General features: G+C 40.5%; 1 protein-coding gene across 1 annotated transcript; it reads left to right on the forward strand.

Annotated features, from left to right (window-relative positions):
- The first annotated feature begins 683 nt into the window (after window positions 1–683).
- On the forward strand, window positions 684–17,062 carry prdm2b (PR domain containing 2, with ZNF domain b). The gene is made up of 7 exons (XM_015029782.1): window positions 684–823; window positions 1,987–2,090; window positions 3,027–3,179; window positions 5,780–5,897; window positions 10,629–10,733; window positions 10,846–15,224; window positions 16,798–17,062. The coding sequence occupies exons 1-7, from the start codon at window positions 709–711 to the stop codon at window positions 16,813–16,815; spliced, it is 4,992 nt and encodes a 1,663-aa protein (XP_014885268.1). The 5' UTR covers window positions 684–708; the 3' UTR covers window positions 16,816–17,062.
- Window positions 17,063–17,106: the final 44 nt, after the last annotated feature.

The following is a 17,106-nucleotide window of genomic DNA, read 5'->3' on the forward strand; positions in this document are numbered from 1 at the left end:
TTCCAGCAGTTATGAGGAACAGTGGTTAGACTGCTGCTGTACCAGTTACTCAGCAGGTTGTTGCTAGGTAACCAAAGAATGAGTTGCTAGGTAACCAAAGAGTGAGTGAGTGAGTGAGTGAGTGAGTTGAAGCCACCAATCTTACTTTTAACTAACCTTGAAAAGCTAAAGCCTTTCCTCTGCCTACATCTCCCAGAATGCTGTGCGGTTCTGGATTGCAGTTCAGTATATGTTCTATATATTGAATATTAAGTATTCTATCAGATATCTATTGATATTGATCATTTGTTTATCAGAATATATACTGTTATTGTGTGGAAGTCAGTAGAAAAAGACACGGTTGATTTATTGTCTCATTGTGAAATAACTTTAAAGTTTAAAAAGCCATGACATCTTTCTAGACTTTCCTGAATTGGGCATAAATATTGGGTTTTCAATGTAAATGACCAAAACTAGTGGAAGTTTGTTCCTCATGCTAAACATAATCTTTACAAAATAAAGTGAAAGTATAAGTCTGATAAATGTGGCATCTACCTTCAGGTTTGTTAGAACAACGATGAATTCACCCATTTTTCAAACTTTGCTTCGTGTTGCTGCTGATGTGACGATGAAACATTTTAAAAACTGAAGTTTTTCTGATAACTTGAGTAACTTTCAGTGTGTTGGGTTGTTTGTTCCCCCCACTGTTTGCGTCACTTAGTGTGGATCATGGCTTTTTCTGGAGAGTCAGTGGAGAGTCTGGAGGAAATTCCTGCTCATGTGTGGAGCGGCTTGCCAGAGTATCTGAATCTCGGACCGTCGGCCGTCAATCCGAGCCGCATCGGTGAGTTTTCCTGCTCTTCCACGTTTTTTTTAAAACTAGGATCAGCAATTCTATAGTTGCTATTTCATGGCTGCACTACAGTAAAAAATTGTTATTGTAAATGTTGAATACGTCAAAAATAATCAAATGAGAAACAAATTTTGTCAAAATTTACCAGAATTATTCATACCCACGGCAACTTTGTATTATAAATTCGAATAAGAAGTTTGTGTCTGGAATTTAATTACATTTATTTAAATCCATCATAATGATAAATAAATAAACATCTGTATTGGCATTACAGCAGTAAAATCCTTCTCATCCTAATGTTTTGTGCCTCCACAGATTCTGTCGGGTTCAGGTCTGGTCACTCCAAACGGTTAATATTACTGCCAGCCAGAATAAACACGGTGGTTAAATTAAATGATCATGGTAATCCAGTAAAAGTTTTGAGCTTAACGTTTATGTCTAGTAAATAGTTAGTGCAGGGATCTGCATGCTTTTATTACCCCAGAACCCATTTTCACTCCGTCACCTACCAAATAAAAGTGGCCAGAGTTGAAACACCAAAACACCTATTTAGAAGTTTTATTTTAGAAATAAAATGCCAATAAAAAGAACTGAATTGTAATATGTTGCGTTCCTCTCTTATTTCCATTTTAGACTGAAGTCGGTAGAAGTGCAGCAAAAGAGCAAAAGTAGTAGCTACCGAGTTATGGAGAATATAAAATTTGCAGGTTTTAGGAGTTTTTATGTTTTTCTATCTTGAAAAGGGTAGAAAGTAAATGTAATTCTTTGAGCAAAGATTAAATTGTTTAATTTAGTTTATACATCTATAAACTGCAATGTAGCAAAAAAAAAACCCAAAACATTAATTTGTCCTAAATTGATAAATAAACATGGAGTCATGCATTAACTCCTATGTCATCTTTCACGATAAGTCAGTAAAACTATGTGGCACTTTTCAATATAAAAATTACAACAAATACATTTAAGCAAAAGCAGATTTAAAAAGATTAGTCTAGTTTGGTGTAACTGTGTTTACTCAGTTAAAAATAAGAACAGAAATGAGATAACAGAATAGAAGATAAATCAAAATTAATTACTGCTGTAAAGATATTATTATTATTATTATTATTATTATTATTATTATTATTAATAATAATGTATTTTTGTATTTTTAGGTGTTTGGGCCACCACAGTGATCCCAAAGGGGAAACGGTTTGGTCCATTTATTGGAGAGAAGAAGAAGAGGTCACAGGTCCCCAGTAATGTTTACATGTGGGAGGTGTGTAGCACAATAATTCATTTTCACGTGGAAAACAAAACAGTCTGAAAACCTTCACTGAGCCACAGTGTGGGAAACAATAAATTAATGTTTGATGAATTACTATAATTGTTATTTTTAACCATCTCTGCCAAGATTTCTGCCGTCCTGGTGCCAAAAATCTGAGCCTGGAAATCTAAAACAAGCCGAGTGTCTGGATTTAACAAGACTTTACAAATGATTTAGTCAAGTGCAGGAGTTTTAATAAAGGTTAAAATAAAAACTTCTTGACACCCCCACTGCTACCGCACTGCAAAAACACAAAATCTTACCAAGTTTTTGGTCCAGTTTCTAGTGCAAATATCTGAAAACACTTGAAATAAGAAAAATAAACTTACAAGCAACTTTTCAGAAAGATACATTTCAAATCACTAATAACTTAATATTGATGAAAAAATGACTGTTCAATTGCAAGATTATTCCACAGTTAAAAGTGAAATAATCTGGCAGATTATTTCATCATACTAATATGATGTTATGAAATAATCTGCTGGATTATCACTAGATTATTTAACTAGCAGTGATAACATGATGCTATCATGAAATAATCTGTTGGATTATTTAACTAGCAGTGTTGACATGTTATCAGTTAAATAATCTGCCAATAGAGGCGACGCTTTTTCATAGATATTAAGGAATTATTTACTTATAACATTCTCCTGTATCTTTCTGAAAGGTTATCTGTCAGTTAGTTTTATTTTATTTCAACTCTTCTAAGATATTTGCCCTAAAAACTAGACCAAACACTTTGTGTTTTTGCAGTGTACTTGTGGTAAATGTCATAAATAATATTTCAGCTTCCAGTTTTCAAGCGTGACCCGAGTTTTTCCCTAAAAGTCGTGCCACGCGGCCCGGCGGCTCATGTTTTGACCCGGTTGTCTCGATGGTGCGCTGCAGGTTTATTTCCCGGCTCGGGGATGGATGTGCATCGACGCCACAGACCCGCTGAAGGGGAACTGGCTCCGGTATGTGAACTGGGCTCGTTCCAGTGAGGAGCAGAATCTGTTTCCACTGGAGATCAACAGAGCCATTTACTACAAAGTTTTGAGGGTAAGTTAAAGACTCGCGTCTGGACATGCGACCCGCTATGCTGTAGATTCATGAACTGGTTGATCTGGATTGGTTTTTGGAAAGCAGACATCTTGTTACATGAAGTCATAGTTTAGTTTGTACTGAATTAACACACTAAAATACAACTTAAACCACATATTTACATAGATACAGTCTAAAACTTCCCTTTGCTTTTTAGGATTACCAAAACAATTTCTATTTAATAAATACAAGCATAATGAGAGGGATATTTTTCCTTTTTTCAATCCCACAGGTTTACATACACTAAGATTTAAATACAGGTGACCCATAATGTTTCCTTGAAGAGGTTAAGATAGGTTCTATGGGCTGTATAAACCATGTTTATTATGTTTTATGCGCAAAATAATTCTTAGATAATGAGATAAATACTCAGTTCTGCCTGCTTGGAGCTCATTTCAGAATAAGCTGTCACTTAAAACCAAATAAGTTGCTGCTGACCACAACCCCTAATTCAATGCGCAATCACACACTTTGAAAAGCAGAAGTGGAGCCTCCTGCATAACCATCAAGAATGGACAAGGATTCATCTTTACTGAATGCTGTTATTCAGCAGCAACAAAGCCAGTGTGCTGTAAAACAGAATAATCCTGGCCACATTAGATCTGGAGAACAAAAATCATAAGCAAAAATTGGATTGTTTAGTTTAGCATTTTTGATACCCTGAAGATAAAACTAATTTTCTGGTCTCAGCTGGTTGAAAAATGTTTCCCGGTCCTGTAACTTCCTATGGCTCAATTTTAGATGCCACCACTGATATCCTCTGATGCCTGTTCTTCTACCATTTCCTCTTTTTTCTGTTGGTGATTGTAAATCCTCAGTCACTGCTAGCTTTAGGTAAAAACTTTCATGTTACACATGTGAAGCAGGTGGAGTCGGTACCACATGTGATGGGTTCACATGTCAAAAGCTTTCCCTAGTTTAGTTGGTAAAGCTGCTGATTTTGTTTCAATCGAAGTTGTGAAATAAAAATTACCTCCACATTTTGTTCCCATTTTCTTTCACAGCTACACGTTTATCTTGTCAGCTGCTAACGACACAGTAAAGCTTTATCACCCTGATGGATCCTCCCAGAGTTTAGAGGCCATCATTCACACTTTGGCTTTAGAAAATGGATCAGACATTGATGATGCAACAGAGACCAGAAATAAATTGACTCTAAACAATAAATTCAAACCCTTGTTAGAAATATGCTAAACTAATCTGAATATGTTTTTATTTCATTTTGGTGAAATTTATATTTTTAGAATTTTACGTACAGACAAGTTTAAAGATATTATTTTCCTTCCCATGTTAGGGTTAAGAAAAAAAGTGATTCACATTAAAGTTGTCAAATTAATTATCATAAAATTAAACATTGTTGTTCTGCTGCAGTTCCAAGCAGCATTAATGTTAATTAGGTTGTAAAGTAGTTTGGATTTTTACAAGATGCATGAGGCTGATTGTTTGTTTTTTAACTCATGTAAAAGTAAAAAATATCTTTCCAAGAAATTACTCAAGAGTAAAATAGTATTTGGTTAATAGGCAAAGACTAAGTAACTGATCAAAACGTAATTTAATTTAATAACAGATCAAAATAAAAAGTTATGTGAATATTGTGGGATTTTCAAGGACCAAAATGAAAACATGACATAATTACAAAATAACAAAATCAGACAAAGGTTTTTATTTTCCTAATCAATTTCTTCCAATATGAAACTGATGACTACCAGAGTTGGGTTGTAACTAGTTACATTTACTTAATTACATTTTCTTGAATAACTTTTTTTTAAATTACTTATAGGAGTATTTTTACTACACTGTACTTTTTACTTTTACTTGAGTAATTATATTATGAAGTATCACTACTCTTACTTGAGTAAAATGTATGGACTCTCGACCCACTGAATAAAAAACAAACATGTTTTAACCAAAAATCCACCAGACACAGACATATACCTGCAGTTTTTTTTATTAAAGTTTCATAAATTTTATAATGAAAGAAACTAATTTGGAGACACACCATTTTTGCCTGAGTTTATTTATTATTATTATTATTATTATTTATTTTTTTACTTGTATGAATTGCTGTCATTTTTGTCCTTAGAATACCAAAATTTCCACTTAATTTTATATTTTAGTCCACCTGATAATGTAATTGTTAAATATGGAATGATTGATAATTTGATCAGTCAGTCAGTACTTAAGTAGACCTTTTACCAAATACATTTTACTCTTACTTGAGTAATTTCTTGGATGGCTACTTTTTACTTTTGCTTTAATAAAAACATATTTAAGTAGTGCTACTGTATAGTACAACTTTCGGGTACTCTGCCCTCCAACTCTGGTACATAAGTAGTGTTTTTAACAAATATGTTTTACTTTTGAGTAAAAACTATGCGGAAGCACTGCTACTCCTGCTGGAGTGTATAATTTGTGGGTGCTGTACCCAGCTCTGTTAATAACCCTGCTCCATAAGCGTTATAAGACAGATTAGATGCACAGTAGTCCAAATACCCGAGCGCTGCCTCCCAGCAAGCCGCGCTCTGATTGGCTGCCGGGCTCATCTCACATCGTTGCAGCCTATCGGGCCAGGAGAGGAGCTGCTGGTGTGGTACACAGTGGAAGACAACCCCGAGATAACAGCTGCGCTGGAAGAAGAAAGAGCCAGCAGAAGGAGCTCACCCAGGTCGAAACGAGGTGAGGCCTTAATACCGACCCACGCTGAAAGCTTGAGTTCACTCTGCGTGTTGTTTCCTCCGCGACTCGGTCCAAAGTTATAACTGACGAGCTAGCTGGCTATTACTAAAGGGGAGCTAACGTGCGATGTATGGGGCTTTTCTCCACTTTCACACCTCACCCAAAACTCGTTAATACTGCTTAATTTGGCTGTATTAGCCCAGCAGAGTGGGTTGGATTGTCGTATCTAGGTGTTTAAAGAGTTTCCGAGCTGGTTTTTCTTTCCCTGGACCCAACGTTGTTGAGGATGTGACCTTCCTTGGGTTCATCCATCGCCCGAGCCTCTCTACTTGATGATGGCCTAGCAAGTTAGCTAACGAGCCAGCTTCCTTATCCCGACCGTAGTCTCGTTTGGGCTCAAGTATTTAGTTGCAGCCTTAAAATACAGAGGCTGTGTAGCGTGTTCGGGTTGGCTCTGACTGTGGTTGTGGTAGATAATCACAAATTCATCGAGTTATTACAGTTTAATGCGTTGAAAGCTAGCATGAGGCTAAAAACGGCTAGTCTGGACGCACGGACATCTCGGTGTGGAGGAGCAGATTGTTTACAGGGTGGATGAAACCACTTCTAATTTAGTGAAAATCAACGAAATTAATCTCTAATGTTTTCATTTAGTTTCTGTTAAAGCAATGGATTCAAACTGGCCAACTCAAACAAAGCGCCACAAATGTACGTTTCTTTTTACATCTGTTTCACAACAGTTTTAAATTATTTATTTCAGAAACTCAATCATGGCTAATGAAAACACACGGGTTATGTTGTTAACTCTTCTCCCAAATTAGTGTCAACACAACCAACATGGCTGTCATGTGCTCCTACATTCACAAGTATGAACTTTGAACATGTATTTCCATAAAGGAAAGCAGCAAGTTAACTCAGAGAAGAAAGCTAGAGCTGTCAAGCTTTACTTATAAACATGTCCTATATCATTAGATTATTCCAGTCACATTAGCCCTGTGTAGGTCATCATTTGCCCTACAGCTAACAGGAACCTTGACTCTGTTGTAATGAGATATATGGCGAGACAAATCCTGCTTTATCCCCCATGAAAAGGAAACATTGAGACTGAAAGTTAAGTGAGTTAATCTTTTTTTCCAGACTCCTTTATTTTGTTATCATTTTATTCCTGACTCATTCAAGGCCATGCTTATCAAAGAAACGTTAAGATGATAGTTTGTAAAAGTGAGTGTTAGTTTTATCTGTGATAATGCTAACTTTTACATTGTGATTTTTTTTCCCCTCCCACTTGTGTTCAGGTCTTTGAATTTTATTGACTGAAATTGAGAAGTATGCAATCAGGGGAAAATAAATCTAGAATGCAGCCAAAAATTGCTTAAGGATGACGGCCGTGCACTTGGAACGCAGAGTTTAATAAATGTAGCAATGTTAAAAGTCTCCAGCCTGAATTTGGCTTCAAAATGGGAGGATTTCAATGACAAAGTAAAGGGGAGGAAATCCGGAGAAATGTCTGGTAGCGGCAGCTTGGAGACCAAACAAACCGGCACCCTATGTAGATTTTTAAAAGCTCTCTGTGGTGCGCTCAGTTGTATGAGCACTTTCAAAAAATATGAAAATTCTGGAAGGATTTGGATGTAATTTATACACCAGGTTTTCACCAGTATTGTTAACTTTATCTGCACCAGAATGTTTAAACTTTGCCACCAAAATGGCTTACACTGATCATACAGTCTTTCTTTTTTCTGCACAAGTCCATAATTCATTGATGTGTTTAAGTACTCTGCAGCGATGTAGCTAAACATTACTTATAGGAAACCATCGTTCATGCCATTCAAGCTCAAGTCCATCTGCTGCCCTCAACATGTTGTGTGACCATGGGAAGTCACCTCTAGCTAATGCTTCACATAAACGATGAAAGGAACGCTAAAATATTCACAGATAATCAGACACCAGCTGCATTTGGCTCACACACAGATAAAAACAATGTATCACAGCTGAAGCTAAGAGGTTTTGCTAAGTAAGCTTGACATATTGTGGTCCACAGACATTGGCAGGTTTTGTTTTATTTTCTTTTTTTTGCCAGAAGAGGACATTTTCTTTTAGGCTTTACCTTAGTGAAAAATTATTTACCTAATCTCTGTCGCAAAAGTTTGCACTCCATCTTTGTTCCGCCTTATTATATTAAGCAGCCAAACACCAGTTTGGCATAAGTTCACTAAAAAAAGCTTAACCAAAACAGAACATCATCCTATAAATAATGATTTTTCGGACAGTGCAGTTCAAGATGGCTGGTAATCACTTCCTGTTTGTGTGTTAGATGTGACTACAAGGCTTTTTAAAAGGGTTTATCTAGTTGAAAAAGACAGACTATGATTGTTTCACATGTTTGCTTCTGATATTCCTACGTTTCATAACTCTAAACTAGAATGATTATCCTTTGAGTTTACGGACCAGGACTTGTTTTTGATGCTTCTGTCTTGCAGGGCTGCGTTTCTGTGAAGCCTTGCAGGCAAAACACCTTTCAACTACTTCAACTACTGTGATGTCATACATTTTTCACCAATGTACTGCTTTGCATATTTAAACAGAAAGGAAATTTTATTTTTGATTATTATTAATGGCCATATCAGTAATTCTTGTTTATACTTTTATAGAAATGTTTTTTTTTTTAAGTTGACATTCATGACTCTATATAGTACAGATCTAATGATACACACAAGGAAGTAAAGAACGTAATTATATGAATTTAGGCCTCAGACCACAACCCGTCTAGCTTCAAGTTCAACAAAACAACTATTAAATAATTACATTATACTTACTCTTTTAAAAATTGGTTTAAGATCAAAACTAAACTAAATGCCAGGAGACTTTCGTCTTAATGTTGGTTTAAGGTTGTAGAAAAGTGTTTTCTCTCGACATATGCTGTCATCACACAATCTTTTGGTAAATAGCTGCTATTGCTCACTCTGTTCTTAAGTGTGATTAAACAATTGCAGAAGAAGGAGATGATGAAAGGAGCCTTCATTAAAGGAGCCCAAATTAAACCTCAAACTGAGAAACAGGATGTTGGGAGTGGGTGCAGACAGTTTGCTCTGGGATCGGCTTGTTTCTGGAAAAACAACTTTTTTTCAGCGTGAGCTCAAATTAAAGATGCACTCGCTTTAATTGAGGCTTAATATCGCACCATTTAAGATGAGACATCTGGTTTCCTTTAGCATTTTATGACAAATCACAAATTTAAGCCGGAGTTTAGCTGCGTAATTTAAAAATGTGTGGAGTAGCACTCTGAAAAAACGTCTACACAGAATAATCTCCAGTGTCTCCAGTACGTTGAATTCAGATTGTTTGTTTAAAACGGAGCTCATCTTCAGTTGTAGCACCACTGCATTGCATGAGCATCTTAAACACTGCATAGCCACAGGCCGTGTTTGGACCGGTACTCGCAGGGTACCGCCATGGTGCGCTGCGTCATTTCTCACCATTAACACACACTGAACTTTTACTGAAATGTCAGAGACTCAACAGATAACAAACTCCAGTCATGGTTGGTATCATAAGTGTAAAAACATCTGGTGGAGATGAGAAGGATAAAATGTTGTGGAGTAGTGTTGAAATGAAAAAACAACCAGTAGTAGTTATGTAAATACCAATACAGTCGACAAGTGGACAGCTCTGAAGTTTTAAATCAACTTGGCGTTTTATTAAAAGGATGTTTCACAACCTTTAAGGAATCTGGACTATCTTTGTTCAGCTGTAGTTTAAAATCTTAACGAATAGAAAGTCTTCAAACTAAACACATGTTCTTAAAAAACACAGTTTTGATTTAAAATGTTTGCTGGTTCTAAAAACAGAGTTCATGCACAGAAAGCATAGAGGGAATAAAGTAATCACTGACTCGTCGATTTTAATCAGGACAAATATAGACATTACAATCTATCATCAAAATAATCACAAGACTGTAAACCCGATGTGGTCAGTTTCTGATATTGTTGACGTGGTGAAGTGAGGAAAAGGTGGAGACGATGTATCTCCGATGCTGTCATCTTAAAATGATTCTCAGACCAAGGTTCCTCCTAATGCATTCAGTAATTTAATTATTAATAAAGTGAAGAGCTGATCTGGTCGAACACTAACTTCTGGTGTCATTCTGAAGTAGACTGCAGCTTAGAAATGGGGACGTACTCGCATCGTTATAATAAAAATTATCCAACCTGTGATAATACTGAGAAATGGCAGTGTCATTGGGTGCGTTACTTTTACTATCCGAGCTATGGTTCCCTTGGTTTCCATGACAACGTCGGTAAATGATGCAATTTACATGTCAAAATATGATAAAATGCAGTGAATGTTCTGCTAAGCAGCATAGTTACATGTTTGTAAAGTTTTATTTTTGGGTATGCATTTTGTTTTTTCTGAAGTTCTGACTGTGCAGTGGTAAAGTTAAATAAATATACTATCTACCAAAATGACTTTAAAGTCTATATCACACATCCATAGTTGCAGATTTAAATGTGTTCATAGAGGTTCATTGACATTTCATGCTATTATTGTGCTTGCAGTGAAACTTGAGCTTTTTGCTTATTATACTTTATTGGTAAATAACAAAATTTCCAGTAAAATTTGGTGATTAACTATTTTGTCTAGTAGCTCTATCAACATAATTGAAGCCTTTGCCTTGTAAACCTTTGTTGTGACCATGACTAATACGGAGTGGCGTGTGTGTGTGTGTTTCAGCTAGAAGAAAGTTGGTGGAGAAAGCCAGACAGGCTGGTTTGGGTGGATTCAAGAAAACAAGTGGAACCAAAACTACTGCCAGGGAAATGTGGGAGGGGGGAGAAGGTGAGTATTTATTCATTAGTTAAACAAATGTTTAGTAATTAAAGCTCTACTTTGACCCATTAATTCAAAATATGTTCACTAAGGGAGCACAATTTTCATTTATTTTACTCAGGTGATAAGGAGGAGGGTGAGAGACTGTCAGGGACCTCTCAGGAGCTCCATGAAGCCCATCCTTTAGGAAGCACCAACCACAAGCATTTGCAGGACACGTCCGCATCAGGGGTGGACAGGGGAAACTATGAGGAAGATGAAGAAGAAGAGGACGAAGAAGAAGAGAATGGCGATGACAGTTGTGAAATGCAGCACCAAACCTCAAAGCAATTATCCGAGCAGTCGAGCTCGTTGCTATCTGGCAGTGGAGAAAGCCATAAGGATCCACAGGAGAGCCCCCCACTACCCCAGCGGGGTGGAGACCCTGAGCAGGACCCCGACGGGGAGCTGGAGGAAGACCTCCAAGGAGAATCCTATCCCTGCGACCACTGTGAGCGCCACTTCTCCTCCAGACAGGGTCTGGAGCGCCATATACATGTTCATGGCATCAGCAACCAGCAAGCACAAGTCTTTAAGTGCCGATACTGCAATAAGCCTTTCAGCTCACAAGTCGGGCGCCGGCGGCATGAAAGACGGCACGAAAACGGATCCAAGAAGATGCCCGGCTCCCAGGCTGGAGTTGGTGGCCTCCTCAGTCCTGCAGGGCAGACTGATTCAAGTCCTGACTGCACCAGTCCAACCAGTCAGCTCATAGCCATAGGGTCCCAGTTTAACATGCAGAGGAAAGAGTTGGGACTCCACACCGATCGTCCGTCGATGTTTGATGAGAACGGGGAGTCAAAGGAGCTTCATCCTTGCAAGTACTGCAACAAAGCGTTCGGCACACACACTAACATGCGCAGGCACCAACGCAGAATACATGAGCGCCACCTGTTGCCGAAGGGAGTTCGCAGGAAAGGCATGCTGCTGCAGGAGGCGTCGACACAGCAGCCGGGCGCGTCCCCAAGCGCCAGCCCTCCTCTGGTCTACATGCCCAGTGCCGACACGGAGGACGAGGCAGACAGAGACGATTACGCCATCGACATATCCAAAAACATCTCGGAGAACCTCAGCTTCTACATTGATGGCAAGATTGTGTCAACGAGCACGGCAAGCAGCTGTGAGGTGATAGAAGTGGACACGAGGTCGGCGGCTTTGTTTGGCCTGGACACGGTCATCATCAGCCCAAATCAGATTAGTCAAGCACTGAAGGTGGAGGCGAGAACGAACGCCACAAAGCCAATCACTAGCAATGAGCAGCCTGCAGCAAAAAGAAGAACATCAACTCCCCCCCTCGTCACCAGCCTGAAAGTGGAGACGGAAACGGCTCCTTCGCCTTCATCCTCCTCGTCGTCCTCATCCAACCTGTTGGTAGGAGGACTTTTCCAGCAGGATTCATCAACACTTCAGAGGGAGAAAACCATTTATCTCTCCCCTAAACTCAAACAGCTCCTTCAGACGCAAGACTTCCAAAAATCAACAATAGCCCTTATTACCGAGAGCCATAGACTGGCCTCACTTCCAGGCGCTTCTGGAAAGTTCAAAAGGAGGACCGGTTCTCCGCCTTCATCCCCACAGCTTAGTCCGACTGTCAAAACTGAAAGCTGTAAAGCTGAAGCAGCGAGCGGAAACGCCCTCAAGGTGCCAAAGCTGGAAAGCCATAGTGTGCCTTCTGAAAGCCTCCTAGATGAGGAAGATGAAGATTCTCCAAGCTCCTCCGGAAGCCACGCCTCCTCCAGCGGCGGGGGGAGTTCCTGCAACCAGCAGCCCTTGGATCTGTCCAGCTCTGTCTGCAAGCGAAGCGACGGCCCAAACCAGGCGACTGGAGACTCGGCTCTGGATTTAAGTGTAAACCGGAAAGCCACCCCAGAACCCGATTTAAAGGGCGGGCTAGCGCCACAACCCCCGGTAAAGAAGAAGAAGCCAAACACGAGCATGTTGGAAAAGGTGCTAATGAACGAGTACGTTGGTCTAACGTTGCCAGGAGAGGAGGGGCCTTCAACCCTGACAACCCTAAGCTGTTTTCGTACTCAGTCCCCAAATGTTGCATCGGATTCTGCTCACCCGTCTCCGCCCTCCCTGACTCCGGTCACAATAAACCCCTCCTCGCCCAGCTCTTCTAGTGTAACGTCTCCGACGCCGCCTCCTCCCATTCTGCCCACTATACCGTCTCCTCCAACGCTCCCCAGCTCGCCGCAGCCTTCGGATTCACCCCTCCCGGTCCTCTCGCCAAAAATGTCTCCGAAAGCTGATGAACCCAAGCATCTGTCGGATTCTATCGAAAATTTCTCATCGGAGGAGAACAAGGATGAAGAGGAGAGTAACATTTCTGAGCCACAAGATTATCCAAGCACTCCACTCCAAAGTCCCCCCAATCAGTCGGTAGCATCAAGTCCACCTGGACCTAAAACAGAAGACCTGGCTAAAAATGTTGATGTTTCTCTTTCTGCAGTATGTAACAGTCTAACAAACGGCAGCTTAACCCAGGTTGAAGAAACGGAAATATCTTTGAAAACCGATTTTGCTGCTCTTTCCCCTCAACCAGAATTGCCGTCATCTTCCAAATCTCCTCCTGTTGCATCACACAGGTCCTCCCCATCAGCCGCTTTGCAATCCCCCCCCCAGATTAAAGTGAAAGAAGAGCCTCTTCACTGTGAAGACGACTTGTCTGCTGTAAACCACTCACCTCACGACTCCTCGCTTCCGCCTGCTGCTCTCGATAAACTGTCCACTGAAACCCGGGAGGCGGAGGAAGTGGACTCCACGTACTGCAAGACCTTCGTGTGCAATGTGTGCGAGGAGCCGTTCGACTCCATCAAAGAGCTCAGCGGCCACATCACAGATCACGCTGCTGACTGGCCCTTCAAATGCGAATTTTGCGTCCAGCTGTTTGGCGACGAGGCAGCCGTTCTGGCCCACCGCACGGCGCTGCATGGGGTGGGTCGCATCTTCCTGTGCTCCGTCTGTTCCAAAGAGTTTGCCTTCCTCTGTAACCTCCAGCAGCACCAAAAGGACCTTCACCCCAACGAGTCCTGCACTCATACTACTGTAGAGAGCGGCAAGCTGAGGCCGCAGAATTACACTGATCCGTCCAGAGCCAAAGAGGAGAGTGCTCCCTCGACGCCGGTGCCAGGAACGCCCAATAAAAATGACGTGTCGGCAAAAGAGGAGGCCGATGTGAACGGGAATAACACGGAGGACCCCAACGAGGAGCTGTACACTACAATAAAGATCATGGCTTCAGAGGGAGGGAAGCCTAAAGGTCCCGACGTCCGACTTGGCATCAATCAACACTATCCCAGTTTCAAACCACCACCTTTCCCCTACCACAGCCGCTCTCACTCTGGTTCGGTGGCCTCTGCTACAAACTTCACCACCCACAACATACCGCAAACCTTCAGCACTGCCATCCGCTGCACCAAATGTGGCAACAGCTTCGACAACATGCCCGAGCTGCACAAGCACATACTGGTGTGTGCTAACGCCAGCGACAAGAAGCGTTACACTCCCAAGAAAAACCCGATTCCCCTAAAGCAAATTGTGAAGAGCCCCAATGGAATGGTGTCGCCCACCACAACAGCTGAGACTGCACCGGAGGCCGCCGCCGTTGCAGGTCAGAGCGCGTTCCGTCGGATGGGGCAACCAAAGAAACTCAACTTCAATCAGGAAACGGGGAAAATGAAAATGAGCGCCCTGAGTAAGAAGAAAAACCAGCTGGTCCAGAAGGCGATCTCGCAGAAACATAGAACAGTCAGTACTGCAAAGAAGGTGGTGGTCAAATCTGAAGACGTGCCGCTGTCCAACGTCTGCCCCCACTGCAGCCGGGAGTTCACCTACACGGCTAGTCTGCATAAACACATGGTCATCAGCTGCCCCATGAAACCTGCCGTCACTAAAAAGGGCAAGAAAGGGTTGGCAGAGGTGAAAAAAGAGGCCGTTTCTTTAGTGGATAAGAACACAAATAGGAAGAGACTTCCAGAAGACGATGTGCAGACAGAGCCACGGGCTAAACCTCCGGGAAAGAGAAGAGCCCGAAGTTTAACTGCAGCAGAGCCTGAATCCACTGAGGTGAGCAAAGGAAAGCCTCCTTCTGCAGTGGGTCGATTAAAAAGGCCTGCCGCGCTCTCTGCACCTATTCCCGCCCGCAAAAAAACCAAAAAGGGCCAAGCTGCGGCTCTACGTCCCCCTTCGCCTCCTCCTGACACTCCCAGTGACACAGCACAACGGCCAACCATGAGAATGAAGCGTACGGGCAAAAAGCCAGCGACTAAGAGATCAGCAGTGGTCAAACCACCTCCAGCAGCACTGCCAGCACAGCTGAAGAAAGAGGAGCGCGTCTCGCTCAGAAAGAGGGACCGAGCCGGGGGTCCGGTCACCAGGAGCTCACAGATGGCCAACTCTGCTCCTCCTGCTGAGGTGAAGACTGAGGAGCAACCGCTGCATGAGACGAAAGACCCCCAGGTAAACCATGTCACTTTGGTATGTTTATGTAGGGCAGCAGAAGTCACCAAGATGTTATATTTGATCTCTGGGTTCTGGCTATTGGTGTAGGGTGTCCTTTAATGAACACCGTACTTTGGCTTCTGTTACTGTGAGCCGCCTGCTGACATATTTAAGCCACTGCCCCATATTTGTATTGAAATATTGACTTTTTTTTTTTTTCCACATAAAGCATTTACGTAAGCAACCCTTCCTTGTTCGTCTCAGGTTTAGTAGGTTGACTTCACAACAGACACACTCAGGTTCACTGTTTTTATTATAACGAGAGAAAATCAAGTTTGTGTTTAAAATCAATCCAGCATCTTCTGCCCCACAGTTGCAGACGGCACCAGAAAAAAATGGGTTGACTGTGATCATGTAGTGGTATTTAGCTAAATTTACATAATTAATCCACATAACCAATCTCATCTTTAACATAAATTACAATAAATATACATTTTTAGTACAGGAAATAAAATCACACATGGAGCATTGAAAAACTAACACACAATTGATAATTAAAACTTTATATAAAAAATTTAAACATGCATAACAACAGAACAAGAAAGTTTCTTCCCTTATACATTAAACAAAATACAATAAATGACCCTAAACAAACTACAGAGCAATAGCTCCCAGTGAGCAGTTGACAGCAGTTCAATGGTAAAATGAAACCCTGTTAAAACACACACCATTAATTAAAACGGATAAAAACAAAAACAAAACATGGCCAAAGTGTGTATAAAGCTCTGAATATAATTAAACTTGTCTAAAATATATGTTAGAATGTAATACTTGTAAAGAAAACGAGGAGCTGATCGTAATAAATACCACAGTTACTGAAGGCGACAGAAAAAGGGGGAGGAGCTGTCAGTTACCGGTTGCTATGGTAACTGCCAACTGCCAGGAGCAAATGTCAGGAGAAGATGACTTTTTGATTAAACAAAATGAATTTGAAGAAAACATGTTGACACACTTCACATCTATAATGCTAAAATAAACCACATACAGCTCTGGATATAATTTTCTCTTATAGTTCCTTTAATAGTAACCGAATGTTAAAGGATTTTTTTATTATTTTTTTTCAAGCAAGCGGGTTCAAATAACCCATCAACAATAAGCAATAAATCAGTTACTGTTATTATTAGCCTTGATTTCACCAGGAAAATCCCATTGAGATTAAAAATCTCTTTTGCAAGAAAATCCTGGCTAAGACTGGCAGCCATGATAAATTAAAACTGACTGTAATTTTCATTCTGATGATTAATATTTTTTTGAAAGGCTGTTTAGTTTCATGTTCCATTTTGGTTGTGTTTTTTTTTTTTTTTTTCTAAAAAATGAAATATTTTACAGTTCTAGATTGAATTGTTCTTTACAAAATTAAATTATTGATATTTGAGAGAACAAACTGGTATTATTATGCCATTATCGTTGTATTATTTGAAAATGGTATGTCAAATTACATATTGAAACATTAGAAAACACTGATTGAAAGTTTGGTCATGCAGCTCTGAGGCGTCATTGCTGTGTTTTTTTTGGGTTTTTTTTGTTGCAGCAGTTGCCGATGAAATAAGCCATGGCGACCGCATCGGGTTTCTCTAAGGACTCCAGACTCCACCTATCAGGCAAACCCTCCGGACTCACCAAGGCACTGAGGACCGTGATGGTTTTGATCCATCTTATCCAGCTCTGCCTGTCTCAGCTGCCTTTGCTGGACTAAAGGAGGGAACTCTTTGTATCTTCCACTTATCTTACGGACTAAACTGAGCCTTGAATTCTGCCAGCCTTGCAAAAAAAAAAAAAAAAAAAAAAAAAAAAAAGGAAAATTTAGATTATGGGGCACTTTTAAAAAAAATTTTGGTCT

The sequence above is a fragment of the Poecilia latipinna genome, unplaced genomic scaffold (genome assembly GCF_001443285.1).
Source record: "Poecilia latipinna isolate Pla-1442-1.1 unplaced genomic scaffold, P_latipinna-1.0 Scaffold162, whole genome shotgun sequence".
Lineage (NCBI taxonomy): Eukaryota > Metazoa > Chordata > Actinopteri > Cyprinodontiformes > Poeciliidae > Poecilia > Poecilia latipinna.

Bases quoted from the DNA above. Each gene is read 5' to 3' on its own strand.
- prdm2b (XM_015029782.1), top strand. From the start codon at position 709: ATGGCTTTTTCTGGAGAGTCAGTGGAGAGTCTGGAGGAAATTCCTGCT. The intron at 2,091-3,026 runs GTGTGTAGCACA...GGTGCGCTGCAG, and splicing joins GTAATGTTTACATGTGGGAG to GTTTATTTCCCGGCTCGGGG. The intron at 3,180-5,779 runs GTAAGTTAAAGA...ACATCGTTGCAG, and splicing joins TTTACTACAAAGTTTTGAGG to CCTATCGGGCCAGGAGAGGA.